Source organism: Colobus angolensis, unplaced genomic scaffold (assembly GCF_000951035.1).
Source record: "Colobus angolensis palliatus isolate OR3802 unplaced genomic scaffold, Cang.pa_1.0 Scaffold8, whole genome shotgun sequence".
In the NCBI taxonomy this organism is placed as follows: Eukaryota; Metazoa; Chordata; class Mammalia; order Primates; family Cercopithecidae; genus Colobus; species Colobus angolensis.
The window spans coordinates 4,729,472-4,757,328 of NW_012121820.1; the positions used below are offsets into that span (position 1 = coordinate 4,729,472).

The following is a 27,857-nucleotide window of genomic DNA, read 5'->3' on the forward strand; positions in this document are numbered from 1 at the left end:
CAGTTGTTACAGTCTCTGAGGACAGCATGACTTAGGGGGCAGTTCATGTAAATGACAGTGATTGCACGTCTTTATTTCAGATATTCTTCTTGGTTATTTCCCATCTTTCTCTGTGACCTCTTACTGATCTGATCCTATGGCTGTCATCTCTCTCTTGAAATAAGTCTGACAAGGGGCTTGTTTTTGGAGCAAGGGGAGTCTTGGCCACTTTCTTGCTGTTTGCTTGAGGTTGCATCATCATTCATGAGTTCGATCTCCCATATGTGTGTTTTTTTACCCCCTGATCCTTTGTGAGCCACTGTTTGTTGTGAGACTGGTTTAGTTAAAACCAGATAAGTTAATCTGCGAATCCATTTTGCTGAGCACAAGGAAATGGCAGTGTCACAAAACCTTGCAAGTGAGTGAATGAGACAACCGCCTCTGTGGGGAGAGATTTCTTTGCCTCAGTTTCCCCATCTGCGAAGTCGGGATCATGGGAGTACCCCCGTCATGGGTCACTTGAGGACGGGGGAGTTGATGCTTGCAGAGTCCTCGGCAGTGCCTGGCTCAGAGAAAACGTCCAATACATGTCAGGAGGAGCCCCGGCAGCAAAGCGGGATCTCTTTATTTATTTATTTTAGATGGAAAAAGCATCCAAGAACTTTGACTAGAACATGTGCCCAGTGTGGGCTGCACCTCCTCAGAGGCACACTGCAGACACAGCCCCATGGGCTTCCGTGTGAAGCTCACAGTGACAAAAAGGAAATGTGTGCTCTTAATAAGAAAGAAACAGTCCTGGTGCAGTGGCTCACACCTGTAATTCCAGCACTGTGGGAGGCCGAGACGGGTGGATGACCTGAGGCCAGGAGTTTGAGACCAGCCTGGCCAACATGGCGAAACCCCATCTCTACTAAACATAGAAAAATTAGCCAGGTGTGGTGGAGCGTGCCTGTTAATTCCAATTTCTCGGGAGACTGAGGCTGGAGAATCGCTTGAACCCAGGAGGCGGAGGTTGCAGTGAGCTGAGATGGTGCCACTGCACTCCAGCCTGGTCAACAGAGTGAGACTCCATCAAAAAAAAAAAAAGAAAGGGAGGGAGGGAAGGAGGGAGGCAGGCAGGCAGGCAGCACTCCACTTTCTGGCTCTGGATCCGGTTTAGGAGATGATCAACTGTTCACTCACCCACAAGGGGAGAGAAGGAAACAGGAGTGAGGAAACAAAATCACTACAAAGCTCTGGTAGTTTTTTCCTACCCTCCCTGGGGTGCTTTGGGCTCCCAGTGGGACAGGGTCTCTCCCCTTGGGGACTCCTGCTCTAGACTAACGATTGCAAAGAAAACTCTTAAGGTTGTCCTTGAAGAGCGGCCTGAGTTAGAGGTGAGCGGGTGGGGGAGTGGAGGCTGCTTTTCTGGGTTCAAGTTCCACCTCACGGCCTTACCACCTATGTGACCATGAACGAGTCACTTTACCATGCTGTGCCTCAGTTTCCTCATCTATAAAATGAGAATTGTCCTGAGGATTAGTTGAGTTTGTGCAAGATATTTAGAACAGTGCAGGGCATGTGGCCACCCCTATGCATGTCCTGACTGGTCCACATCTCTTGGTGCTTAGCCTCTTCCCTGTGCATCCAACCCCTAGCACCACCCTTGACCTGGATTCAAAGATTTCAGGGAGATTGAGAGTGCGTCTGGGCTTCTCAGCAGGGCTGGGGTGGAGGGGGTATCCCCCTGTAGTGTGCTTGGCATTTCAGCTGCAGTTGGCCGGGTGGTGATTGGCCAAGGCTGGAGAGGCAGCTTCCCAGGCTGGGCGCACTTCCTCTCCTAGGTCCCCCGAGATGGCCTTGGCTGCAGGGTTCAGGTCTAGGGCTGTGTGACCTTGGGGTTTGGCAGCTGGGCCAGGTACCAGATTCTTCTTCAACTGCCCCTTTGGAGCCTAGAAGGGTTGGTGGGTGGGCATGAGGGAGCCAAGGCAAAAAGAAGGGGAGGCATGTGGGCTCCAGGGACTGCCGAACCGGTGTCTGCTCTGTGCTGCCCATGGGCCATGATGAAGCTCCAGGGAGTCCCTGTCACCCTGTTTGCGAGGATGCCTGGGGTCCCAGGGGCTCTTCCTCATGACAGCCCTGAGTCTTGGTGCAGCAGGCTGCTGCCTCACTGGAAACCTGAGATCTGTCTGTGGGCATGCAATCATCCATGCTTACCTGGCCTCTAGCCAAGCCGAAGGCCGTGATGTGTGATAATGAGTGCAGGCTCCTGTCCTGGCTGCACAGCTCTTCACCACAAGGAAGCTGCTTTCCCGGTCTCCAGAGGGGTCTCTGGCACTGTTGAGTGAATGGGTTTGTTGTACCCAACTGGACCATGGGCACAGAGCAGACCAGCTCTAACACCAGCGAGAGAGTCCCTTGTAGGCTGTTAGCAGACAGCCTAGCTTCTCAGCTGCCAGAACCAGTTCCCCTTAGTGGATCTCAGAAAGAATTGAGTCAGCAGGTCCCAGTGGGGTAGGAACTCCATGTTGGTTCTGGGTATTCAGTGTTTGGGGAAGGAGATTCTGTGAATAATTATCCCTCTCTCCCCAAGTTCATTTCCAGGCAGGGACAACATCACTTCTTGTTTCTTTCTTCAATGTAATCTGCCGGTCTGTCACATGAAACTCCCTTAAAACACTGCTTTTGCATAATATTCCTTGGGCCTAAATGTCCGTGGTACCCTGTTGTCTGTACTTTATTGTATTAATTCAAGTCCGCGGTTGACTGCTGTAGGGAAGCGATGCAGCGGCCTCAGGGAGGTGGCTCATTAGCATTGCAACGCAGTTCTCATTAGCAGCGCAGAGGCGGACAGCCAGGCTAGGGTGGGCAGCTCTGCTCTGCCAGGACCCAGTTTCCCTCCAGCTCCTTACCCCACCATCTGCTGCAGTGTATCCCACCACCCCAGCCTGTGGAAAGAGGAAGGGGAGGGAAGACATTTTCTTTCAAGGATGTGCCCTGGCAGTGAGGCACATTGGGGATAGCTTAGTCACGTGACCACACCTGGCACAAGGGGGACTGGGAGATGTAGTCTGTGGCTGGGCAGCCAAGTACCAGCAGCCAAGTACCAGGCAAGACTCCATTCCCCAAAACGACAGAAGAGGGACGTGGTTTGAGGGGCTGCCTCATTTGGCATTCGGTGCCCACCAAGGTCTCTTTTCTTCTCTCTTTGGACTTTGGGATCTCTCTGCTCTTGCCTGGGTCCTCTCGGCTTCAGGGAGACCTGTGTGATCCCAGGCTCTGAAGATCCCTCCCAGCCAGGACCTTCCCATCCCTGCCCTCAGCCTCTTTATCTACGTTTTTTGTTTTTTTTTTTTAAAGATAAGAGTTCTGCTTTGTCACCAGGCTGGAGTGCAATGGCGTGATCTCGGCTCACTGCAACCTCTGCCTCCCAGGTTCAAGCGATTCTCTACCTCACCCTCCTGAGTAGCTGGGATTACAGGCACCCGCCATCATGCCCGGCTAGTTTTTGTATTTTTGTAGAGATGGGGTTTCACCATATTGGCCAGGCTGGTCTTGAACTCCTGACCTCAGGTAATCCTCCTGCCTCAGCCTCCCAAAGGATTACAGGCATGAGCCACCACGCCCAGCCAGCCTCTTTATCTTAATTTTTGTCTTCCAAGGTCTGCTGGCTCCTCCCTGATGCCTTTCCCAGCCACTCTGCCCGGATGCTCACTGATGTTCAGTGAACGTCATGCATGTCTTTGTCACCCCTTCCCCTGCCGCTCAGCATAGGTGACCAGGTTTGGGCTTGACATGTACATCTTTAGCTTAGCTAGGTGGAATGCCCACAGGATCCTGCCCCTGATGTTTTACACATTGCATTTGTTGAGCACCTACTGTGTGCCAGAGAATGTTGTGGGTGCTGGGCATACACAGGGCACGTAGTTAATTCGGGCCCTGTCCTTACAGAAGGGGCATTCAGTTGAGGGATATCTAGTAACAAGTCAAGGCATAAATAAATAGTGGGGAAGGAATAGGTGAAAAAAAAAAACTCAATGAAAACTGAATGAGGCCAGGCGTGGTGGCTCATGTCTGTAATCCCTGCACTTTGGGAGGCGGAGGCGGTTGGATCAGTTGAGGTCAGGAGTTCAAGACCAGCCTGACCAACATGGTGAAACTCTGTCTCTACTAAAAAAATACAAAATTAGCTGAGCATGGTGGTGCATGCCTGTAATCCCAGCTATTCGGGAGGCTGAGGCAGGAAGAATCCATTGAACCCAAGAGGCGGAAGTTACAGTGAGCCGAGATTGCGCCATTGCATTCCAGCCTGGGCAACAAGGGCGAAACTCCACTTCAAAAAAAAAAAAACCCCAAAAAACAAAAACTGAACCAAAACATACCCAGATGCTGACGAGGACCTACTATTAGCTGTATTAGCTGGGTGAGTCATTCCTTCCTGAGCACCAAGTTCCTCTCCTGTAAAAGGGACATGTGGTCACATCAGTGTGCCCTCCCCAGGATTTTCCTGGCATACTCAGCAGATGGAAGCCACTAATCACGTCGTATTGATTTTCTGTCCATTGACAGGCTTGCTGGTGGAGTTTTTGGCGTGCAGCAGGTGGTAGTAGTAGGTTCTGTCTCTGGGAAAGGAAGGGGATGTTCCTGGGTAGGCCCATTCACTGCGTCCTCATTGCTCTCCCAGGGTTCCAACCTCACCGACATCTGCACTCAGCTCCTCCTGCAAGGGACTTTGTTAAAGATCTCGGCGGGCAACATCCAGGAAAGGGCCTTCTTCCTCTTTGACAACCTCCTCGTCTACTGCAAGCGGAAATCCAGGTGAGTGGCCAGGACACTGGGATGGGGTCTAGCTTGCTACCTTCTCTAGGTGATGCCCTGGGCTTGTCACTCCCCTCTCTGGGTCTCCCTTTCCTGTGAGGTGAGGGATTTGTTCTAAATCAGTGCTGTCTAGTAGAAATACAATGCGAGCCACATGTTATGTTAAATGTTCTAGTAGCCTTTAAAAAATGTAACAAGTCAAGACATAAATAAAAAAGTAAAAAAAAAGTAAAAAAAATTTACTTTTTTACCTTTAAAAAAGTAAAAAGAAACAGGTAAAATGAATTTAAATAATATATTTTATTTAACCTAATAGATCCCCAAATATTAGAATATTATATTCAATTATAATTATACATGTAATTATTATTTAAAAAATTATTAAAGAGGTATTTTGTGTGGTGGGTTTTTTTTTTTACACTAAGTCCTCAAAATCTGGTGTGTATGTCATACTCACAAAACATCTGAATTTGTCCTGGGCATGTTTGAAATGCTCAGTAGCTGCCTGTGGCTCTTGGCTACCATATTGGATAGTGTAGGTCTAGATGCTTGTAGAAACTGGGAGGTTCTTTGTGACACCAACATCCTGTAATTCTAAGATCTAAAAGTTGAGGATTCGAGAGGAGTGAAGCTCTTTCACTGTTCAGTTTTTGGAGGGTCGGGATAGTTTCTTCAGCTTCTTTGTGTGTCTCACTGGTGCTTCTTGCAATCTGTAGAGTCTAGGAGTAAGTGGATGGATGACTGAGTAGGTAAACAGAAGCAGGTGTATATGTGATGGGAAGTGTGACAGGTTGTGTGGGCACACGGGATGAGGCACGGATGGCTAGAGGTTTGGGAGGTGAATGGATGGTAGATAGAAGGAGGCAGGGAGGGAAGGAAGGAATGTGGATGGATGTTGGAATTGACGTGTGGGTGAGTGAATGAATGTTTGAATGCTTGGAGGTTTAGGAGACGGCTGGATGGAAGAATAGATGAAAAGCTGGGGGCATGTGTGGATGTTCAGGCAGTTAGAGAAATGGATATGAAGATTGGCAGATATGTGTCTAGATGAATGGTAGATTGGGGTCTTCTGGTATGGTGTATTGAGTGAATGGGTAGATGGATGGATGGATAGGTGGTTATATAATTGGGAAGGTGGGTGGGTGACAGAGGTTTGGAGATTAGTGGATGGATGGCCAGTTGGTTGACATGTTGGTGGATGGGTAAGTGTTTGGTTGATAGTTGCCGAGGTGGTTGGGCTCTGGAAGGGAAAGTGGGACAGTTGGATTACTGAGTGGGTGGATGGGTGAATGATTGGAGAGAGGGGAAATTAGGAGGTAGATGTGGGGGGTGGATGCCTGTAGTAGTTGGTGGGAACTGATGGTTGGATGTGTGGGTGGGTGGGTGGGTGGGTGGACTGGCACAGAGAGATTCCTGACTTTATGTTTTCATGTTCAGCAGTTATAGGATGGTCTCAGCTGACCCCTGTAGCACTTTTCAGAATCTCTTTGCTGTTACTTTGTGTTAGGGACAAAATAGTGATGTTCCAGAGGCTTCTTAACTCCTCTGTCTAGCAAAGACTAGAGCTGAGGCCTGAGGTCCAGGCCCTAAGCCCTACGTTTAGCATTTCCTATAACTTGCTTTGTGGTCCAGGCCATCCCACTGATCATCTCTGAGCCTCAGTTTCCTTGTCTGTCTGTGCTGGCCTCCTAAGGTGTAGTGAGAAACCTTACCACTGGATGAATAATGGATGCTCCGTAGCCATGTGTGGGCTTCCCACTGTCCTCCTCTTCCAGTGGGCCTCTCTGAGTCTTCATTTTCTCTTCTGTAAAGTGGGGACGATCAGACCCTCCTTGTAGTAGAGTTTGGTTAAGAGCTAGGCCCCCCACTGGATCCCTGTTTAGCCACCTTTGCAGCTCTGTGACTTTGCCTCTCTCTGTGCCTCAGTTTCCTCTTTTGTAACACAGAGTCAATGATCATATGTACCTCTTAGGAGCGTTGAAGATCAGATATGTGAGTGTGCCTGGCATATAGTGGGTGCACAGCATAGTAGCTGCCAGCACCATTGTTGTTAACTTGGCTCTGGTGTGGTCACACAGGTACAGCTCCTGGTGCACATGAGGCTCTGAAACCACAGGCCCTTCCCCATTGCCCTTTCCCCCCCGTTCTGGGCTTGGCCCTCCCTGTGAGGGCCTGGGCCTCCTGCTTCTGCTCTCTCCCAGTGGCTGGCTCAGCATGGCCCTTTCTCATTTGCTCCTTCATTCCCACCCACTCCTTGAGGTCTGTCTGTCTCACGTCCTGCTGTCTGCTCGTGAACGCCCCCTTCTCCTCTTCCCCTGCCTCCTTTCTGGTCTCTCTGGGGCTGTCCTCAGAGTCCTCCTTGGGTAGTTTCAGGGTGGCTGCCAATGTCCGCCCTGAGCCCTGCCCCGCCACTCTGCCCCGAGCAGTCTGGAGCAGGCACTTTTCCCAGAACACTGGGGTTTGGAAAACAGAACGTCCCTTTAGGCCTCTGTGACCTGCCCCCAACTTTTAGCTGAGTTTACCCAGCCTTTGGCTTCCGGGTGCAGGCTCTGCCTCCTCTGAGGCAGTCTCACCTGTGCAGGGACAGCAGCTGATTCTGATAGTACCGGATTCCAAGTGGGCTCCCTAGGGCCTTCCTTGTGGGCGCCCTGAGCCTTTCAAGGCCATTCCCCACCTCACTTCCACAAGCAAGCTGGGCCGGCTGCAGGGAAAGGGCACATCTGTCTCTTGAGAGAAGCTGGCAGGCGGCCAGCATTCCTGCTTTTGGAAGGAGAGCCAAAGGGCTGAGCTCCGAGAGGCCCAGGAGATTGGGCAATGGGAGTGGATCTCCCGGCCTGAGTCCGATGTGGGTGCAGGCAATGCCTGGAGTGGCTTGGTGACTGTTGACTGTGTTTGTCTTTGTCTGGGTCATGCAGGGCACCACCCATCCAGGACATGGGTCAGGGGAGGTCTCTGACTCACAGTGCTTCTGGGCGAATTCAAAAGCAGAGGCTCCTTGGGTATTTGAAGTGGAAAACGGGAAGGAGTGTTTTAAAAACCCACCTCCCATCCTCCAGAAGGGGAAACCAAGACCCAGAAGAGCAAAGTCTCATGCATCTCAACCCCCTGCTTAGCATCTTAGAGGCAGCAGTAGTGTGTCGCCATTAAGAACACAGAGGGCCGGGCGCAGTGGCTCATGCCTGTAATCCCAGCACTTTGGGAGACCAAGGTGGGCGGATCACAAGGTCAGAAGATCAAGGCCATCCAGGCTAACACGGTGAAACCCCGTCTCTACTGAAAATACAAAGAAATTAGCCGGGTGTGGTGGCATGCGCTTGTGATCCCAGCTACTCGGGTGGCTGAGGCAGGAGAATCGCTTGAATCCGGGAGGTGGAGGTTGCAGTGAGCTGAGATGGCGCCACTGCACTCCAGCCTGGGAGACAGAGCAAGACTCTGTCTCAAAAAAAAAAAAAAAAAAAAAAAAAAAAAAAAAAAAAGAAAAAAAAAAATAGGGGCTGTGCTTACTATCTGTGTGACCTTGAGCAAATTATGTCAGCTGTGTGCGCCTCTGTTTTCCTACCCGTTATATGGGGATAAAAGCAGTCCTCATTTCATGGGGTTGTTTTTACAGAGTAAAACATGTAAAGGGTAGACATGTAACGTGGTTAGAATAAGGCCTGGTATGTGGTCAAGTGGAAGAAATAGAAATATGTATCTTTATTTGGATGTCTCACACGTAGCTCACACTTCAGTTGTGTCTGAAAAGGGCTCTTCTTTTTTATCTTACTTCTGCTCCTTGGATCTTCCTCATTACCAGTAAATGGTACCAAAATTTGTATTAAGTCAAGGTTCTCCAGAGCGACAGACCCAATAGTGTGTGTGTGTGTGTGTGTGTGTGTAAAGAGATTTAAAGAAACAATTGACTCATGTGATTATGGAGGCTGACAGGTCCCAAGTTCTGTCGTCTGCAAGCTGAAGACAAGCCAATAGTGTCACTCTGATCCTAGGATTGGCAGGCTCAGGACCCAGGAAGAGCTGATACCTGCTTGAGTCTGGAGGCAGGAGAAGAAATTTGCCCAGGAGCTGAAGCCAGAATCTTCTTGATTTTGAGCTATCCTTGTCCCCATACCTACTTCATCAGCAAGTCCTTTCCATCCTGTCATCAAACTTTGTCCAGAACCTCAGTGCAATTCCAATAAATACTCTAGGAAGGGGTTTGTGTATGTATGTGTGTGTGTGTGTATGATCAGCTGACTGTAAAATTTACAGGAAAATCCAGAGACAGAAATAGCGAAAACAATTATGAAGAAGGTCAAAGCTAGGGGACCGTTATTACCAGATTCCAAGCCCTGCTATAAGGTCATAGTAATTAAGACAGCGTTGTATTGGTATGAAAACAGACACGTAGAGTAATGGAATCAAATAATGAGTTAGAAATAGACCCACATGTAAGCAGTCATTTGAATTTCAACAAAAGCACTAATGCAGTACAATAAATGGTGCTTGGTCAGTTTGATATCCAGTGAGGGAAAAAGTGATTCTTGACCCTTACCTCATACCAACCACAAAAATCAACTTCAGCTGGATCATAGATTTAAATGTAAATGGTAGAACAATAAGGGTTCTAGAAGAAAGCAAAGGAGAATATCTTCATGATTTAGGGATAAGCAAATGTCTTAAATAGGACAGAGTATAGTTGTGAAGGAGAACCAAATTCATTAGAGTATGTTAAAATTAAGAATTTCATTAAAAAATACTGTGAGGAGAGTGAAGAGACAAGCCACAGACTGGGAAAAGGTTTTTATAGTCTATATAATGGCTAGAGTGTTCACATCCAGAATCTATAAAGAGGCCCTGTAGCCAGATTTGGCTCTGTGCCCATTTTTGTCAATAAAGTTTTATTGGAACACAACTATACTCATTTGTTTATATACAATCTTAGCTGCTTTGATGCCATAAGAGCAGAGTTGAGTAGTTGTAACAGAGACCGTATGGCCTACGAAACTGAAAATGTGTACTATTTGGTCCTTTTCAGAAAAAAACAATTGCCAGCCTCTACTTTAAATAATTAAGAAAATTCAACAATAAATGACAAAGGACAGTCATTTCACAAAAGAAGGCACCAGATCACTAATAAACATACAGTGGTGTTTGAGGTTATTTACTTATCAGGGAACTATAGATGAAATGTTAATGAGCTACTACTGTATACGTACCATAATGGCCAAAATGAGAAATAAAATACCAGTTATAGAGGATATGGGACAACTGGAATGTTCCTGCACTGTTAGGCGTGGGAAAATCGGTACAACTATTTTGGAAAACAGCTTGGCAGTATTTCCTAAAGCTAATCATGCACATTTCTTATCACTCAGTAATTCAGCTCCTCAGGTATCTAACCCAGAGAAATGCGCACACATGTCTCTGTCAGGCACGTGCGGGAATCTCACAGCAGCACCACACTGGAAAGAAGCCCAATGTGTGGCCATGTCACTCCACCCGGCAGCACTGGTAACTTTCACAGCCGTGAGGCTGAGTGAAGGAAGCTGAACACAAAAGTACACACTTGTGATTCCATTTGTGTAAAGTTCAAAAACAGGCGAAGCAAATCTATGGGGTTAGACGTCAGGATAGTGGTTGCCCTTGTCAGGGGAAGAGGGCAGTGATGGGAAAGGGGCGTAAGGGGGTGCTTATGGGGAGCTAAACATGTTGATACAGGTGTGTTCCCTTGCAAAAATTAATTGAGCCATATTAATGCTTCTTTGGGCATTTTTTTTCTGTGTGGATTTTATACTTTAATACCAAGTTTACAAAAATATGTATATGCACGTATGTATGCATATGTTTATAGGTATGTGTATACACACAGAAACACACAGATACACACCCTCATCCTTTCTCGTCTTGATGATTGCAGTGGTCTCCTCTCTGGTTCTAGTCCCTTCTCCACCAGCAGACACAGGGAGTCTCTTGAAACAAGTCCATCCCATTCCGCCTGTGGTCCAACCCTCCGTGGCTCCCATCTCACACACACAGCAGAAGCCCACATCTTCACCCCTTACAACTTAGCTTTCAGAGAGTTAAGTCTCTTCCACATTCCCGAATCCTCAGCTTATCTCATATTTCATTTACCCACTTAGAGTAACAAGTACACATCAGCCAAGTCGGTGTGGGAATACCCCCACTGGCTCTTGGTGAGCATACAGCCCACCTGCTGGAGCAGAGGCCTGTGCACACCACCAAGTGGCCGTTGAGCTCTGGGAGTTCATTTTCTGCCATATCTTCACCAGAGCGTTTAGCGCCTTTGATCTAACATATGGTTTACCTTACTTAGGGACTGTCTCTGTGTCCCGCCTCCAACCCTATATTAGAAGTTGAGTTCCCATAGACGTTGTTTGGTTCAGCCATGCAGCCCCAGTACCTAAAACAGTGCCTGGCACATTCTCCACGTGGCTTGTTGGATACACAGATAAGTGACTCCCCATGGCTCCTGACTTGGTATCCTCCTCATAGGAAGCTCTGGCCAGATGTTTGTTGAGTGACTGTTTTAGTCCCTTAGGCTGCTATAACAAAATACCAGAAACTGGAGGTTTTAAACAACAGAAATTTGGGCTGAGTGTGGTGGCTCATACCTGTAATCCCAACACTTTGGGAGGCCGAGGCGGGTGGATAACTTGAGGTCAGGAGTTCGAGACCAGCCTGGCCAACGTGGTGAAACCCTGTCTCTACTAAAAATACAAAAATTAGCCGAGTGTGGTGGCACATGCCTGTAGTCCCACCTACTCGGGAGGCTGAGGCAGGAGAATCATTTGAACCTGGGAGGCGGAGGCTGCAGTGAGCTGAGATCACACTACTGCACTGCAGCCTGGACGTCAGAGCGAGGCTGCATCTCAAAATAAATAAATAAATAAATAAATAAATAAATAAATAAAATAAGGCCAGCATGGTGACTCACACCTGTAATCCCAGCACTTTGGGAGGCCGAGGTGGGTGGATCATGAGGTCAGGAGATGGATGGAGACCATCCTGGCTAACACAGTGAAACCCTGTCTCTACTAAAGATACAAAAAATTATCTGGGCATGGTGATACATGCCTGTAGTCCCAGCTACTCAGGAGGCTGAGGCAGGAGAATCACTTGAAGCCGGGAGGCGGAGGTTGCAGTGAGCTTAAGATCATGCCAGTGCACTCCAGCCAGGGCGACAGAGCGAGACTCCATCTTAAAAATAATAAAAAATAAATAAAATGAAATAAAGTAAAACCAGAAATGTATTTTGTACAGTTCTAGAGGCTGTGAAGTCCAAGATTAAAGGTGCTGGTAGACTCGGTGCTGGTGAGGGCCTGCTTTCTGTTTCATAGATGGTGCCTTCTTGCTGTGTCCTCCCGTGGCAGAAGGGGCGAGCAAGCTCTCTGAGGCCTCTTTTATAAGGGCCTAATCTCATTCATGAGGTCCTTTTCCCCCTGACCTCTTCATCTCTCAAAGGCCCTGCCTCCTAATACCGTTACCTTGGGGGTTAGGAAATAACTTATGAATTTTGGAGGGACACCAACATTTAGACTATAGGAATGGGTGAATGATAGAATTCACTTGAGTGAATGATTGAACCAGGGGCAGGTGGATGATGGATAGATGGATGGATGGATGAATGGACCACCAATTCCAAACCTCCTTCCATTCTGGTCCTATTTCAGGAAGTTCCTGTCTTTGAGAAACTTAATAGGCCTGTCCCCATTTTCTAGCCAAGAAGATTGGGTTTCTGTTACCTCCTGTTGGTCTCCCATGTCTCCTCTTGGCTGAAAAGTAGCTCTGTGGGGTCAGGAAGGCTATTATCCTGTTTTCCAGATGGGGAAGCTGTGGCTGGAAGAGAAGTGACTTGTTCAGGTTACCCCAGCACCAGCCAAACACGCCCGCTCCTGAACCCTGCCTGGGGCTCCTCTCTGTCCTCTGGTCTCCCTTCAGTGTTTCGTTCCCCTTTGTGCTATTGAAAACAGTTGCATCTGGGAGGTGATGTGCAGAGAACACTGACTTCTCACTGTCTTTCAGGGTCACCGGGAGCAAGAAGTCCACTAAGAGGACCAAATCCATCAATGGCTCCCTCTACATCTTCAGGGGTCGAATCAACACTGAAGTCATGGAGGTGGAGAACGTGGAAGATGGGACAGGTAGCCCCTCCCCCAACCCTGCCTGAGCCCTCCCTGCTCCCTCACACTCTCTCTGTTTCATTTAAATATACTTTTTCTTTTATCATGAGATGTAACCTACTTACAGAAAAGTGCCCAGAGCACAGATGCATGAAGCAAACATCTGGGTGGTTAGCATTCAAGTTAAGAAATAAAACACTGGCCGGGCACGGTGGCTCAAGCCTGTAATCCCAGCACTTTGGGAGGCCGAGACAGGTGGATCACGAGGTCAGGAGATCGAGACCATCCTGCCCTACACGGTGAAACCCCGTCTCTACTAAAAAATACAAAAAACTAGCCGGGCGAGGTGGCGGGCGCCTGTAGTCCCAGCTACTCGGGAGGCTTAGGCAGGAGAATGGCGTAAACCCGGGAGGCAGAGCTTGCAGTGAGCCGAGATTGCGCCACTGCACTCCAGCCTAGGTGACAGAGCGAGACTCCGTCTAAAAAAAAAAAAAAAAAAAATGAAATAAAACACTGTACCCCAAATCCTTCCTTCTTGCAATGCCTTCTTCCCCCTAAAAGTAACCACTGTCTGAATTTTGTGATGATCATTTTCTTGCTTTTTAAAAACATTTTTATCTCCTAAGCATTTATGACTAAACATTTTAATTAAAATTTCTGTTTTTGAACCTTATATCAGTGATTATATGATTACATGAGTTTAAGTGGCTTTACATATATGTGATTATATATGCGTGTATATATATACAACCCACCTGGTCATATAATGGTCATGACCATTTTACTTAAATGGTCATAAAATATGGTGGCTGGGTGTGGTGGCTCACGCCTGTAATCCTAGCACTTTGAGAGGTTGAGGTGGGCAGACTGCTTGAGCCCAGGAATTTGAGACCAGCCTGAGCAACATGGAGAAAACCTGTCTCTACAAAAAATACAAAAACTAGCCGGACATGGTGGCATATAACTGTGGTCCCAGCTACTGGGGAGGCTGAGGTGGGAGGATTGTCTGAGCCCAGGAAGTTGAGGCTGCAGTGAGCCATGATTTCACCACTGCACTCCAGCCTGGGCGACAGAGCGACACCTTGTCTCCCTGCCCCAAAAATATGATCTACATTTTTTAAACAAACTGTTTCTTTCACTCAACACCATGTTGGTGGGGTTCATCCACGTCTCTGCACGTAGCTGTTTGCAGCCTGTTGGTTTCCGTTGCTGCAGAGTGTTCCATCACGTGAACGTTCCACGCTTTATCCATTCTTTGGGTGATGGACATTTGGCCTGTTTCCACTGCTCACGGTCATGCACAGTGACGCTGTGAGGGCTCATGTGAGCATCTCCTAGTATGTGTGCTTTTGAGCTTGTCCAGAGCAGGGGTTCTTGCTTGGTTTTGAGCCACAAGCCCCTTTGGCGATCTCATGAAGCCTGTGGAGCCCTCCTCAGATTCAGGCTTTCGCTTCCCTAGATCATGCCAGCCTGTTTGAGAGGTTTTCCAGGTCCCATCCCAGCCAGCATTGGGTAGGGGTCCCATGTTTAACTTGGCTTGTCAGTCTGGCACTAAGGTTTTAAGTAACTCCAGTGCCCGAGTGAGATGGGAGGAGCCCAGGAAGCATTTTGGGGCTCCAGGCAAGTGTCTCCCCATGAGTCACTGCTGTGTTTGTGCCTAGATGCAAAGTCTTAAAATGAAGTCCCCTGTCATTGAGTGGTTGAGAGGGGTCTTTGTTTGCATAAGGTCTTCCTTGTCCGCTGGACAAGGATAAGAAGTGAGCGTTTGAAGGGCTGGAAGTCCAGCTCCCCATCCTGATGCAGGCGAGGGCCCTGCCCTGTGCTGGGATGGAAAGGCTTGGTAATGGGGAGTGTTGAGGGTCACGCGGCTGAGTGTCTGCTGCACCTTTGCCTCCTGCCCCCACCAGCGGATTACCACAGCAATGGCTATACCGTCACCAACGGCTGGAAGATCCACAACACGGCCAAGAACAAGTGGTTTGTCTGCATGGCCAAGACGGCGGAGGAGAAGCAGAAGTGGCTGGACGCCATCATCCGCGAGCGGGAGCAGCGCGAGAGTGAGCGGCGGCTTTGGGGGGCTCGCCTGGGATCCCTGAGCTATGTGTGGCTTCTTCTGAGTGGGGGCTGTGTCTAGGGAAGAGGCATAGGGTCCTTTTAGGGAGGATCAGAGCTGCAAGAATGAAGGGACATGGAGCTCTGGGACTGTTCCAACTTGGTGGTACCTCAGAGATTGCCCATTAGACAAATGGGGAAACTGAGGCCCAATAGAAGGGTCTTGCTGAAGGTCTTCACCCTTAAGGATTAGGACTCAAGATGCTCCCGTTTCCTGCACATAGCCCTGTGCCCTGCGCCTGAGATTTTCTTTGACATTCACTGAATTTAATTCTAGGAGGAGGGTCCATTGGAGCTGCCCGTTAACCTCAGTCAGGAGTCCCTCTGGGCACAGGCACCGCTAAAGCAGTCCATATGAGGAAGCGCAGGGGCTGGATATAATTGGAGGGTGGGCTTGGGGGTGGGCATGCAACAACTGTGTGGAGGCACCGGGCTGTTTTGTGCAGAGACCACCAGGCTGGGAAAAGGAGGCTTTGGTGTGTTTTGGGACAAATTACTCCAGCTTCCCAGACCTCAGTGATCTCATCTGATAAATGGGGATCCAAGTTCCTGCTGTAGAGGGTTGTAATGCTGCTACAAGAGGTCTTGGATTTGAGCACATTTCAAAATCTGACACATAACCCTAAAAAACCTCCCCACCTCCCAGTTTTACTGAGGAGGAAACTGGGCCTCATTTGCCTCCAGATGTATATCCCGCTTCCTTGAAACTGCCACTTGGAGGTGTCGCAGACGCTCACACTTGCTGTGTCTAAATCACAGCTCTTCATTTCCCCCAGCCTTCCGCCCCAAACCTGCTCTTCCCCTTGACTTCTGTGTATCAGTCAGTGGCTCCTCCCTTCGCCCCACAGTTCCGAGTCAGACTGTTCGTATCATCCCTGGTCTCCCCTGAAACACCTGCTCCCCAAATTCAATAGATCAAGTCCCTTTAACTCTGCCTTTCGCATATATGTCATACCTATCCGCTTCTCCTCTCCTCTCCCTACTTCCACCCAAGACAAGCCACCACCTTCTCTCAGGAATATGGGCTCAGTGGGGCCAAATCCATGGATTATTTGTCTAGAGAAGCTAGACATCTGAATTTTTAGGTGACATTTTCTGATCCTAAATGTTGCATCAACACTTATTAAAATGATATTAGGCCAGATAAACCACTGAACTGGGGGCCTGGTTCGGCAGCTTTGTGACCTCTGAAATTGATCAGGGCTGAGTGTGTGGTCAGGACTGGGATAGGGCTCAGGGATGTGGCCTGGGTGAGGCCGATCAGTATCTCTGTGGTCTTTGGTGGGCACATGGCATCATGGGTGGGGGTGTGGCCCAAGTGGGTCTTGGTGGTTAGAATTGGGTGTTGTCCACATCCTGAACTCAGGACTGGGTTCACAGTGGTCACGAGCACGAATCTGGAACCAACTTCCTGGGTCTAAATTCTGGTTTCACCACTTCCAATTGGGCAACCTTGGGCAGAGAACTGAACTTCTCTGGACCTCAGTTTCTTCATCTGTAAAATGGGGATAATTATGGCACCTTATTATTATGGGTTTCTCATGAGGAGTACTGTCACATAGTAGGTGCTGTAAAAGCATTTGCTGTTGTCAAAATTAGATGGGAGTCAAAATAGAAAAATGTGGGCAGAGATTAGGGTCAGGTCCTGTGAGTGTTGGCTGGAAGAATGACCAGACTTTTATCACTGGGCTGGAATGAAGATACTGACAAGTTTTCTGATAACCTGTGAATCTGGAAACCCACCCTCGGGTTGGGGAAGCAACATAGGAAAGTGATTAAGAACATAGCTGTAGAGCTTGATTCCTGGGTTGAAGGCATGACCCCCTATTATCCCAGTACTTAACCTCTGTGGGTCTCAGCTTTGCTGTCTGTAAAATGATGTTTTTGAGGTGTCATTGGCAGGTGTCTAGGGCAGTGACAGTCGGTGCCCTCTAGCTGCCGCTGGCGTGGTGGTGGTGGGGGGGCAGGTGGGGAGCCAGGTGGCAGGCCAGCTTTCAGGAGCTGTGGGCCTGCCCCTTGTCTCCCCCCGACCCCTCCCTGCCCTGGGTCTGGTGCTCTCTCCAGTGCTGACCGTGCCCCTGTGCAGGCCTGAAGCTGGGCATGGAGCGTGACGCCTACGTCATGATTGCGGAGAAAGGGGAGAAGCTGTACCACATGATGATGAACAAGAAGGTGAACCTCATCAAGGACCGCCGGAGAAAGCTGAGCACTGTCCCCAAGTGCTTTCTTGGCAAGTGAGTGGCCTCACCCTGAACTCCCTGGGTCCCTGGGCTCTCAGCTGGAGGTGGGGCAGATCATCCCCATCCACCCATGCAGTCTGGCCCTGCCCAGGGGCCATCCTGGCCAGAGCCACAAAAGGACCTGAATCCTCATGGAGCAGCCCTCAGAGGTCAGGAAGGCTAGTGGGGTCCCTAAATCAGGTCTTTCAACCCACTGCCAGACATAAGTTTTCCACTGTGACCTGGTACACCCATTCATGTAATATATGATTGAAGTTGAGGTTTCACAGAGCTTACTGTGCTTGATCCCACTCTGAGAATATCTGTTTCTATTCTGTTCTATTCCTTCTGTTCTATTCAAGTTGCTTCTTCATTCATTTCAAAATTAATGCTGGCAAGACCCATGACATTGTTTCACAAAGCACTAACGGTTTGAAAAATGCTGCTGTAGCACTTGGGAAAAGAGAAGCCACTCTAGGTATTTCAAGCAGGGAGGTATTGAACACAGGTAATTGATTACAAAGGTGTTTTAAGGACTGGAAGAATAAAGGTAGGCACCCCCACCCCATTTTTTTTTGGCTGGGGCTGCCATAACAAAGTCGCACAAAACTGTGTGGCTTAAACAACAGAAATGTATTGCTTCACAGTTCTGGAGGCTGGCAGTCCCAGGTCAGGGTGTCGGCAGGGAGGGTATCTCGTAAGGCCTCTCTTCCTGAGTTACATGTGAGGGGCAAGGGAAGCTTCTATAACCTTCTCAGTGCTCAGAGCCTCCACTTTCTCTGTTTGGGAAATACAGCCCCATTTTATAACTGGGGTTCAAAGGGGTCAGAACACAGGTGTGACAGGCTGGCTCTTACACTCAGGTCACCTGAGGGTGAGGGCTGGGGCATGGGAGAGGCAGAAGAAATCCAGTCCTTGTAAAATGACCAGGCTGTTTTGAGGCCCTACAACGTACTAGACACTCCGGAAAGGACAGTGCCAAGGACTTGCAACCTCATGAAACTTGTGGTGCAGCTGGGGAGAGAAGTTTGCTGGCAATGCGGGAACTTTATTTAGAATGTAAGGACTTAAACTGCCTCCACTTCCTAAAGCCTTTGCAGAGGCCTAGGGTAAAAGCTGCCTTTTTATCACAGTGTTGTGGACCAGGTGAGAGGTTGCGTGGGCCATGCTTGAGCCGGGATGGTCATTGTGGACGCGGGGAGCAGTGGCTGTGTTCTGGATAACTTGGAAGGCAACAGCATTTGCTGATGGGGTGGAAAAATAAAGGGAGTTCAGGACTGTGAGGCACTGGAAAGCTGGAGTTGCTCCTTTGAGAAGGGGAAGAAGGCGGGAGAAGCAGGCTGCAGGGGGCAGTGGGAAGCCCACCAGTGCAGTTGTGGACAGGTTATGGTCAGACTGATAGATACCCAGGTGGAGATGTGGGCTTGTTGGTTGGATGCAAAATCTTGACTTGGGGAGAAAGGTCTGCACTGGGGACCTACACATGGGATATGGCGTTAAATGGTCTTTAAAGCCATGAGATGACCTGAACTGCGCAAGGGAACCTGAAGGGAGAGAAGAGGCAGGCCTGGGCCCTGGGGCCCGATGATGGCATTGGAAGGAGGAGGGGGCAGAGACCCCTGAGTGGAGCTGCTGGCGAGAAGGTGGTGCTCCTCCAGAAGACAGGGGGAGGAAGAGGCGGGGAGGCAGGAGCAGGTCCCTGGGAAGGAGCAGGAGCCTGGTGGAGATTGAAATGCTGATAGACATTCAGGGTGCAGTATGGATGTTGTGCAGGCCACGGAGGCCGAGTGCGGACTTGGGGACAGCTGGCACTCATGGCCTGAGGTTTGTGGTGGAGGGGCAGCAGGTGGGAGGGTTCAGACCCGCAGGGTGCCTTGGACTCAGTGCCCTGTTGCCCTCAAGGATCAGGAATTACAGCTGTGAGCTTCCATGGAGAGGAGAGTTTGGGCCCTGGAGTCCTGCTGGCTGGGCCAGGCGGGGCGGGGCGGGATGGGGCAGCCTGGCTGGCCTTTTCAGCCAACTCCTAATCCCACAGGAAAGGAGGTTTTTCTCTCAGGAGGGGCCTGCTTCCGGGCCCCCTGGGGCCGGAGAACCTTCCCATCTTCTGCCGAACTGCCCAGTCCGGACCGATGAGACAGCTTGTCTGTGATCAGAACTTCGAGGAGTGTTCTGCCTCCTCAGGAAGGATTAGAGAGATTTCTTTTACTGCCCATTTGAAATGGAGCCAGGATTGCAGCTTGTTTTGTAACTGCAGGTCTGAAAGGGCCAGCTTTTCTGCAGGAGATTGTTCTGATAAATGCTTCTTCCTGCACGGCTTTGCTGTACACACAGCCCTAGGGGTTGTGATCCTGCTACCCCCGCCAGGGTTCCACTGCTGAGTCTTCTTGTCCAAGATGCCCCCCTGCTCCTCCGGGGTGGAAGGACTTGGTAGCCACCGAGATAATGATCAAGCCCTTTGCTGCATGTACTGGCGTTCGGCCCTGTCTTTTAATCCCCACACAACACCGTGAAACAGGCACTGCCATTATCCCCATTTTAAAAGTGAGGAAACTGAGGCACGGAGAGGGGAAGGGTTCTGTACAAGATCACAAAGCCACACTGGTGCTGTCTCCCACTGTACTCTGCTTTGTCTATTCATTTTTATTTCTACTCAGCACATTTTATTTTTCCCTAGCAGTTCCTCTCTCTACATCTGTCTCCACCATTAGGGAACTGCATGAATATAAAAAGTGTCTGATTTATCTTTTGGTTTTTAGAGACAGGGTCTCACTCTGTTGCCCAGGCTGGAGTACAGTGGTGTGATCATAACTCACTGAAGCCTCAAACTCCTGGGCTCAAGCGATCTTCCTGCCTCCTGAGTAGCTGAGACTACAGGTGCGTGCCACTGCGCCAGGCTTCTATAGCAAATTTTTATTATTTTTTGTACAGATGGGGGTCTTGCTTTGTTGCCCAGGCTGGTCTCAAACCCCTGGCTTCAAGCAATCCTCTCGCCTTGGCTTCCTAAGGTGCTGGGATTACAGGCCTAAACCACTGCACCCGGCCTAATTTGTCTTTATCACCCTCAAGGGTTGAGCTTTGAGTTAGATTTGGACTCAAGTTTTGGTTTGCTCCCTTTCTAGTTGTGTGACATTGGGCAAGTTTCTTAACCTCTCTGAGCCTCGGTGAATGATCAGTTAAAGGGAGATAATAAAACGTGCCTCTGAGGACTGTCAGAGGATGCAGTGAGAGAACACACGTGACTTGTGCAGCACAGTGCTGGCGAGACACGTGGGAATTGTACTGGCTGTGCATGATGAGTGTATGAAGGAGGGGCCTCTTTCTGCCCCGCTCAGAGAAAAAACTCTTAGATGCCACATTTAAAAAGCAAGGAATAAAATCTGGGTATTAATGTGGAGGGTGTCCTTCGGGGAGCACTGTGCCCTCTGGCATCCTCACATTAGCAGGGGAGACAAAACAGATTCACTCATTCATTCATCACTCAGTGTTACCGAGTCCCCGCTATGTGCCAATTGGGAATAGGACAGATGAAGGAAGTCCCTGCCCTCATAGAGGTAAGCATCCAGTGGGGGAAATCAGACAACAGAAAAGGAAACAGAAAGAAGGGAGTTTTAGCCACTTGCTGAATGCGCTAAGGAAATACTTAGGGTGAAGTCAGGACAAGAGGAAATGGGGCTAGTTCAGCAGGGTGGGCAGTCAGGACCTCTCAGGGGAAGTGACATTTAACCACGATCTGAAAGACAAGCAAGAGCCAGCGATGAGAGGGTGTGGGGAACGACATTCCTGGCTTAGGAAGCAGTAGGTGCAAAAGCCCTGAGGCTGGGGTGAGCTGTGAGTGATGGCAGAACAGCAGGAGGCCATTGTGGCTGGAGGTGAGTGGTCAGAGGGGCAGGAGATGTGGCCCCAGCAGTTAAAGGGGGTCACCTCAGGCAGGGCCTTGGCAAGCAGCTCCCATTTCCGTCTTGGTGCTCTGGGAAGCCACTGGAGGAGTCTCGGCAGTGGAGTGAGTTGAGGATGTCACTCGTCACCCTGGCCCAGATAGAGGGTGCTGGTGGAGCTGTCGGAGCTCAGGGTGACCAGGTGTGGCGAGACGTGTCTGGCAGGGGCCGTCAGGAAAAGCTTCTTGGAAAAAGAAGGCCTTGAGTTTCACCCTTGGCATAGATGAGATGCCGTTCGGTTATGGATGTCTGCCAGAGGGAAGGCTCCAAGGTGGAAGGGGCCTTGGTGTCTTGGTCACCTGTCCGCACAGGTGCAGGGTGTTAGCATGCACGAGAGGGTCGGTAAGGATTTGTCCAACATTGTCATCTCCAGGCGGCATTCCCAAGCTGTGGAGTCACAGGGATGGGTATTCCAGTGGGTACCCCCCAGTCCCTACCCTCTTGGAGCCCACGGCCCATGGAGGGATCAGGCAAAGAAAAGGGGATTCTTGTGCTGGGTCATAAGTGGTACCTTGGGCCTGAGCTCAGGCAGCTTTCTTAGGAAGACTGCAGAGACATTTCACTGTGTATTCCCTGTGCCTTGCCCTGGCTGTGGCCCATGGTAGGCTAAGTAGATGTTTACTGGGTGAATGATTCTAGGAGGTGGGAAGGAAGGAGGGATGAAAGCTGACATATCCTAACTCTCAACTCACCCCGCCATCCCTGACTCTCAAACTCCCCATCAAGCTAGATTGCCTTCTCCCTGTGTCTCCAGCTCTCCTCACACTGTCCCGAGCTGCGTCTTTCTGGGAGCTTGGACCTAGCTGCCCTTTGCACCCCAGCGCCCCTCCCCACTGGCAGATCGCTGGTTTCCTGACCTTACCTCTCAGGGCCTCTCTGCGCACTGATCCCCCTGCCCAGAACACTCCCCTGTACCCCAGAGGTGGCTAGCGGTGCCCCACTGACCTAATAAAGTTAGCAGACATGTGTTCCTCAGCCCATGTAGTGCTTTCAGAAAATATTGGACTCAATATGAACATTTAATGATGGGGAGATTTCACAGGAAATGCTGGATTTCCTCACTCTCCTGAGAAGCTGTTAGATGCGTTCATCTTCTAACATAATGGGCCACGATGGGCTACACTGAAGAGTAACTGCCAGCTTTAGACACAGCAGGTGCTGGCTGGTTTCGCACAGTCTCCTCTTGGCCTGTTTTGCCTGTTTACAAGTTTGAGACCCCTGCCCTAGAGATGAATTTGATTGGGTTTTTGCACACTGCCTCCCAGCTCAGGATTGCATATGACTAGAAATTTTGCCTGCTAAATCCAGAAGGTGACTGAGCGAGCCACTTGCCAGGTGAGCCCTGATGAGGCCCAGAGAGATACAAGGACCTGCCCAGCTTTGCCCACCTCCTTGATCCACCAGAAGGTGGCAAGACCCAGTTTGGGCAGAAACATAGGGCAGAGTTGCTGTCCTCTGGGCTGTCTTCTTCTGTCCCAGCAGCTGCTGTGGGATACTTCCTGGCCCCTAACCCTGGCTACAGAGTTGCTGATCAGTGCCAGACGCGGCCCCCAATTAGACAGCTGGTGGGCCACCGGACGCCGGGTCTCCAGCTTCCGAGAGTGGGCACTCAAACCTCTGTTCCCCTCCTTCAGCTGCTGGCAACATTCTCCCTGTCCCTGAGTTCCAAGACTTTGAGAATGGAACTGGGGGTGGTGGACAGGACCCAGAACAATCCCCTCCCCACCCAGGGCCCCTGTCCCACAAAGCAGATGCATTTCTTCTGCACCCCACTCTGCCTCCAGCCAGGGCATTCTGAATGCTCCAGCACACACCGCTACCTACACACCCAGGCAGGTCTTTGCTCTGCCAAACGCTAGGAAGCTAAAAATAGCCCTGCCCCCCTCTGGCCCTGTAATTGGAGGCAGGACAGCTGGTTTCGATAAGCAGGGTGCTCAGGCCCTGGCCAGCTGCCACCTGCTTTCATTGAACACAGATTGCCTCGGCGGAAACAGTCCCATTCCAGGCTCTCCCTTTTCCTGCTGAGTTTTTGAGTGGGTTGAGCTCTGGGCTGAGCCTGAGAAGCACCCGCAAGAACTAGGACCTGGGGCCCCAGCTGAGCCTCTCCCCACCGGGCAGTCATGTGGGAATTGGAAAAGCTGCCTGTTTTCCTCTGGCCTGGGAGCACTTCTGTCTCCCCGAGACCTTCCTGCTGACCTCAGAACATTGCTTTCTTTTTCTTTTTTTTTTTGAGACGGAGTCTTGCTCTGTTGCCCAGGCTGGCGTGCAGTGGCTCAATCTCAGCTCACTGCAAGCTCCGCCTCCTGAGTTCACGCCATTCTCCTGCCTCAGCCTCCCGAGTAGCTGGGACTACAGGTGCTCGCCACCACGCCTGGCTAATTTTTGTGTTTTTAGTAGAGACAGGGTTTCACCTTGTTAGCCAGGATGGTCTCGATCTCCTGACCTCGTGATCTGCCCGCCTCGGCCTCCCAAAGTGCTGGGATTACAGGTGTGAGCCACCGGGCCTGGCCCAGAACATTCCTTTCTGTTGGATGGTTCGTTCCTTCATTTGTTCCATAAATGATCATTGAGTCCCGCTTTGCACCAGGCCCTCTGGTAGGTGCTGGGATAGTGCCATGAATAAGACAGAGAAAACGTTCTGTTCATGTCATTACATTCTGATTGGGGGAGAGGAAATAAATCTGTAAACAAGACCACTTCAGACAGTGAAAAGTGCGAAAAAGGAAGCAACACAGAGATGTGATGGGTGGGATAGGGGTCGGGGACCATTTTAAATGAGGTAGTCAGAGAAGGCTTCTCTGAGGAGGTGATGTTTGTGCTGAGACCTGAAGGATGAGAAGGAGCAGTTGCATGAAGAGCTGAGGAAGGGCATTTCCAGGCAGAAGGAACAGCAAGTGCAACAGCCCCGAGGCAGGGAGGAGTCTGGTATTTTTGAATAAGAGAAAGATGATAGGTGTGGCTAAGGCATAACTAATGAGAGGTATTGGGGGTGAGATCAGTCAGGGTGGGAGTGGGTCATGCTAGGCCTTATTTATGTCCATGTGGGAAGGTTTGGGATTTTTTTCTGAATAATGAGTCTGTGGGAGGCTTTTGAATATGGAAATGACATGGTTTCATCACTGTTAGCTCTCCTGACTCCCCACCATCATCCTTCTGGCCCCCCTATTATTTCTTCCTGCATATTTGTCCATTCCCTCTGTTCATCTGTCCAGCCACCACCCCATCCAGCCATCTGTGATCCATCCCTGACCCATCCACCCATCTGCTCACTCTCTTCTTCATCCACCCCATATCAAGTCATCTGTCTGTTCAATCATCCACTTACCCACTTACCTACCTGCCCATGTGCTGTCTGTCTGTCTGGCCGGACATCCATCCATCTATCCATCCATCCAGTAATCCGTCTATCTAGTCACTCATTCACCAACCTGCCTGCCCAGCCTCCCTCCCTCCCTTCCATCCATCCATCCATCCATCCATCCATCCATGCATCCATCTATCCAGTGAGCCTGAGGCAGACCTGGAATCTGGTCACACTCTTCTCTCTGCTATTGGTAATAAGAGAAGCATGAAGCCTCAGTACAACCCCAAGGGCTATAGACTCCTAAGCTCGGCTTCCCTGTGGGAAGGTCTAGCTGTCATTCCCAGGGGTGGATGTGGCCAGGCCAGCTTAGTGCTTGTCCCTGTGATCCCAGCATTGGGAAATCCTCTCAACCACATATTGTGTTCCTGGCAGTGAGTTCGTTGCCTGGCTCCTAGAAATTGGCGAAATCAGCAAGACAGAAGAAGGAGTCAACTTGGGCCAAGCCCTATTGGAGAATGGCATCATCCACCATGGTGAGTGGAGGACTGGGCCCACCTGGGCCAAGGGGTAGGAACAGGTCAGACCCCAACTGTGCCACATTTCCAGTAACTCAGGCAGCTCCTACCCTTTCGTGCAGCCACCTTGTTTTCTGGGCACAGTGTGGCCCGCAGGAACGTGGATGCCCTTGTAAAATTGCCTCTTAGGCACCAGCAAATCAGGAACACCTCAAAAAGCTGGGGACAGGGGAGTAGAATCTTTTATCTGTCCTTTCAAGAAATGTCAAGAACCCTTTGGTTAAGTTTTAGTTATTCAGCAAATATTTATTGAGTGCCTATAATGTGGCAGGCACTGTTCACACCACAGAACGGGAGGAGGATGTGCCTGTCGTCATGGAGCCGACCTTGTAGTTGGAGGGGACGATAAGATCTTTACAAAGCAAGATAGTAAAACATGATAGGTGCTAGGGAAGGAGGGTAAAGAGTGTGGTGTTGGGGTTCACATTTGAATAGGGGAGATGGGGAAGGCCTCACTGAGAAGGTGACATTGAAACCAGGACCTGAGCCACCAGTGAGGGAGGGACCCAGGTGGGCAGCATGGTTCCAGGCAGAGGGAACAGCCAGTGCAAAGTCCTTAGGCAGAGTCTAAGTGGGTTGTGCAGGGAATAGCACGGAGGGAGTGTGGCTGCCTCAGAGTGAGGAGGGGGCATGGTAGGAGACGAGGTCAGAGGGCACAGGACTGGTGGGAGAGTCCAAGAGGCGAGAGCAGATCCTATAGAAAATCGTAGGGTCTTTGGCTTTTACTCTGAGTGAGCTGTGAAGCTGTTGCTGACCTCTGCATAGAGGAAAGTCCTGCTTGGATGAACATGTTAACAGAATTCCTCTGGCTGCCCTGTGGAGACTGTTGGGATCAAGGGTGACAGCAGGGAGCCCAGCAGAGAGGCTGCTGTGATAGTCCAGGTGGGAGGTGAAGGCGGTTCAGGCCAGTGTAGGAGTGAGGTGATTGATATCTTGAGGGTTAGGGCCTTATAGGCATTGCTAATGGATCTGAAGCATCAAGGATGACTTTGTGGGACAGAGATGGCCCCATAAATCTCAGCAGTGTGGTCTTAGGCCCCAGCACGCTTGTCCCCACCCATCCATTGGTGATCTAGATCCAAGGACATGCTGAGCCAGAGGGGTTCCAGTGCAGACTGGATCAGGGGCATTTCTGGGTCCCTCAACCCTGCAGATGCCCCACCCCAAGCTGTGAGTCTCAGCAGGGCCCTGCACGTAGCAGGAGGATGGCGTATCCTCATGTGCAAAATGGGGAAATCATAGCACCCACCTCGTGGGGTTTCAGTGAAACTGTGCCCAGCAGAAAGCCTGGCCAGCAGTGATGGCTGAGGCTGGTGGGTGTGGCTGGGAGGGGCCGAGGGTGCGTGGCCGATAGAGTGAAGGCTGATACTGGTGGGCGTGGCCAGGAGGGGCCGAGGGGGCGTGCCCAGCCTCACAGGTCCTCCTGTCTCTCCAGTTTCCGACAAGCACCAGTTCAAGAATGAACAGGTGATGTATCGTTTCCGCTACGACGATGGCACCTACAAGGCCCGAAGTGAGCTGGAGGATATCATGTCCAAGGTAGGCGCCCTCCGCCCCCATGACCCTGACTCAGCTGGCCTCGTTTACCTCCACGCCGAGTTCGCCTCGGAGCAGGACTGTGCCCCTTGGCTTGTTTGCCTCCTCCACTGCCCCCACTTCACCCCTGCCCTCATCACCCTGCCCTGCCCCGTCCCGGAAGCCATCTCTCCCATCAGCCTGGATTTGGAGGCTCGTGAAGGATGTGGCCTGATCCCAGAATTCCTTCCCTTTTTTCTTTCAGGGTGTGAGGCTTTACTGCCGTCTTCACAGCCTCTACACCCCGGTGATCAAGTAAGTTACTCTTTCCAAGCTCCATTTTCACCTCTACCTCTTCTCAGCTGTGTGGCCTTGGGCCGGCAACTTAACCTCTCAGAACCGCAGTCTCCTTCTCCATTAAATGGGGCTTGCAATGGCACCTATCCTTTAGGTTTGTCATTAGGATTAAGTGAATTAAATTATGGGAAGCACTGCAGTGCAGTGATGCAGGGTGTCAGTTCTGGAGCCAGACAGACTGAACTTGAACCTGCCTCCTAGTTAGCAGCTGTGTGACCTTGGGCAGAGTTACTTAACCTCTCTGTGCCTCAACTGTTTCCTCTGTGAAATGGGGATAATAATGGGCTCCACCTCAGGGCCTTTGTGCCTGCTGTTCCCTCTGTTCAGGATGCTTTTCCTCTGCATACCTTCATGTTCGTTCCCTCACTTCCTTCAAATGCCTGCATATCACAGGGGTCTTCCCTGCCCACCTTCATAAAGTGTCACCAACCTGGTACTTTATGTCCTCTGTATTAGTCTGTTTTCATGCTCCCGATAAAGACATACCCAAGACTGGGTAATTTATAAAGAAAAAGAGGTTTAATGGATTCACAGTCCCACGTGACTGGGGAGGCCTCTCAATCATGGAGGTATGTGAAAGGCACGTCTTCCATGGCAGGCAAAAGGAAAATGACAGCCAAGTGAAAGGGGTTTCCTCTTATGAAACCATCAGATCTTGTGAGACTTACTCACTACCACAGGAACAGTATGGGGGACATGCCCCCGCGATTCAGTTGTTTCCCACTGGGTCCCTCCCACAATATATGGGAATTATGGGAGCTACAATTCAAGATGAGATTTGGGTGGGGACACAGTCAAACCATATCAGCTCCCTTTCTTCACTTTAATTTTCTTTCTTCTTCTTTCTTCTTCTCCTTCTCCTCCTCCTCCTTCTCCTTCGACACAGTCAAACCATATCAGCTCCCTTTCTTCACTTTAATTTTCTTTCTTCTTCTTCTTCTTCT

General features: G+C 50.2%; 1 protein-coding gene across 1 annotated transcript in view; it reads left to right on the forward strand.

Annotated features, from left to right (window-relative positions):
• The window catches only part of PREX1 (phosphatidylinositol-3,4,5-trisphosphate-dependent Rac exchange factor 1), a 207,187-nt gene that overhangs the window by 124,633 nt on the left and 54,697 nt on the right, over positions 1 to 27,857 (forward strand). Inside the window, exons 8-14 of the mRNA XM_011929192.1 lie at positions 4,643 to 4,776; positions 12,799 to 12,917; positions 14,804 to 14,953; positions 17,095 to 17,242; positions 24,899 to 24,999; positions 26,477 to 26,580; positions 26,822 to 26,871. Coding sequence (XP_011784582.1) covers positions 4,643 to 4,776; positions 12,799 to 12,917; positions 14,804 to 14,953; positions 17,095 to 17,242; positions 24,899 to 24,999; positions 26,477 to 26,580; positions 26,822 to 26,871 — 806 coding nt within the window. The remainder of the gene's footprint in view (positions 1 to 4,642; positions 4,777 to 12,798; positions 12,918 to 14,803; positions 14,954 to 17,094; positions 17,243 to 24,898; positions 25,000 to 26,476; positions 26,581 to 26,821; positions 26,872 to 27,857) is intronic.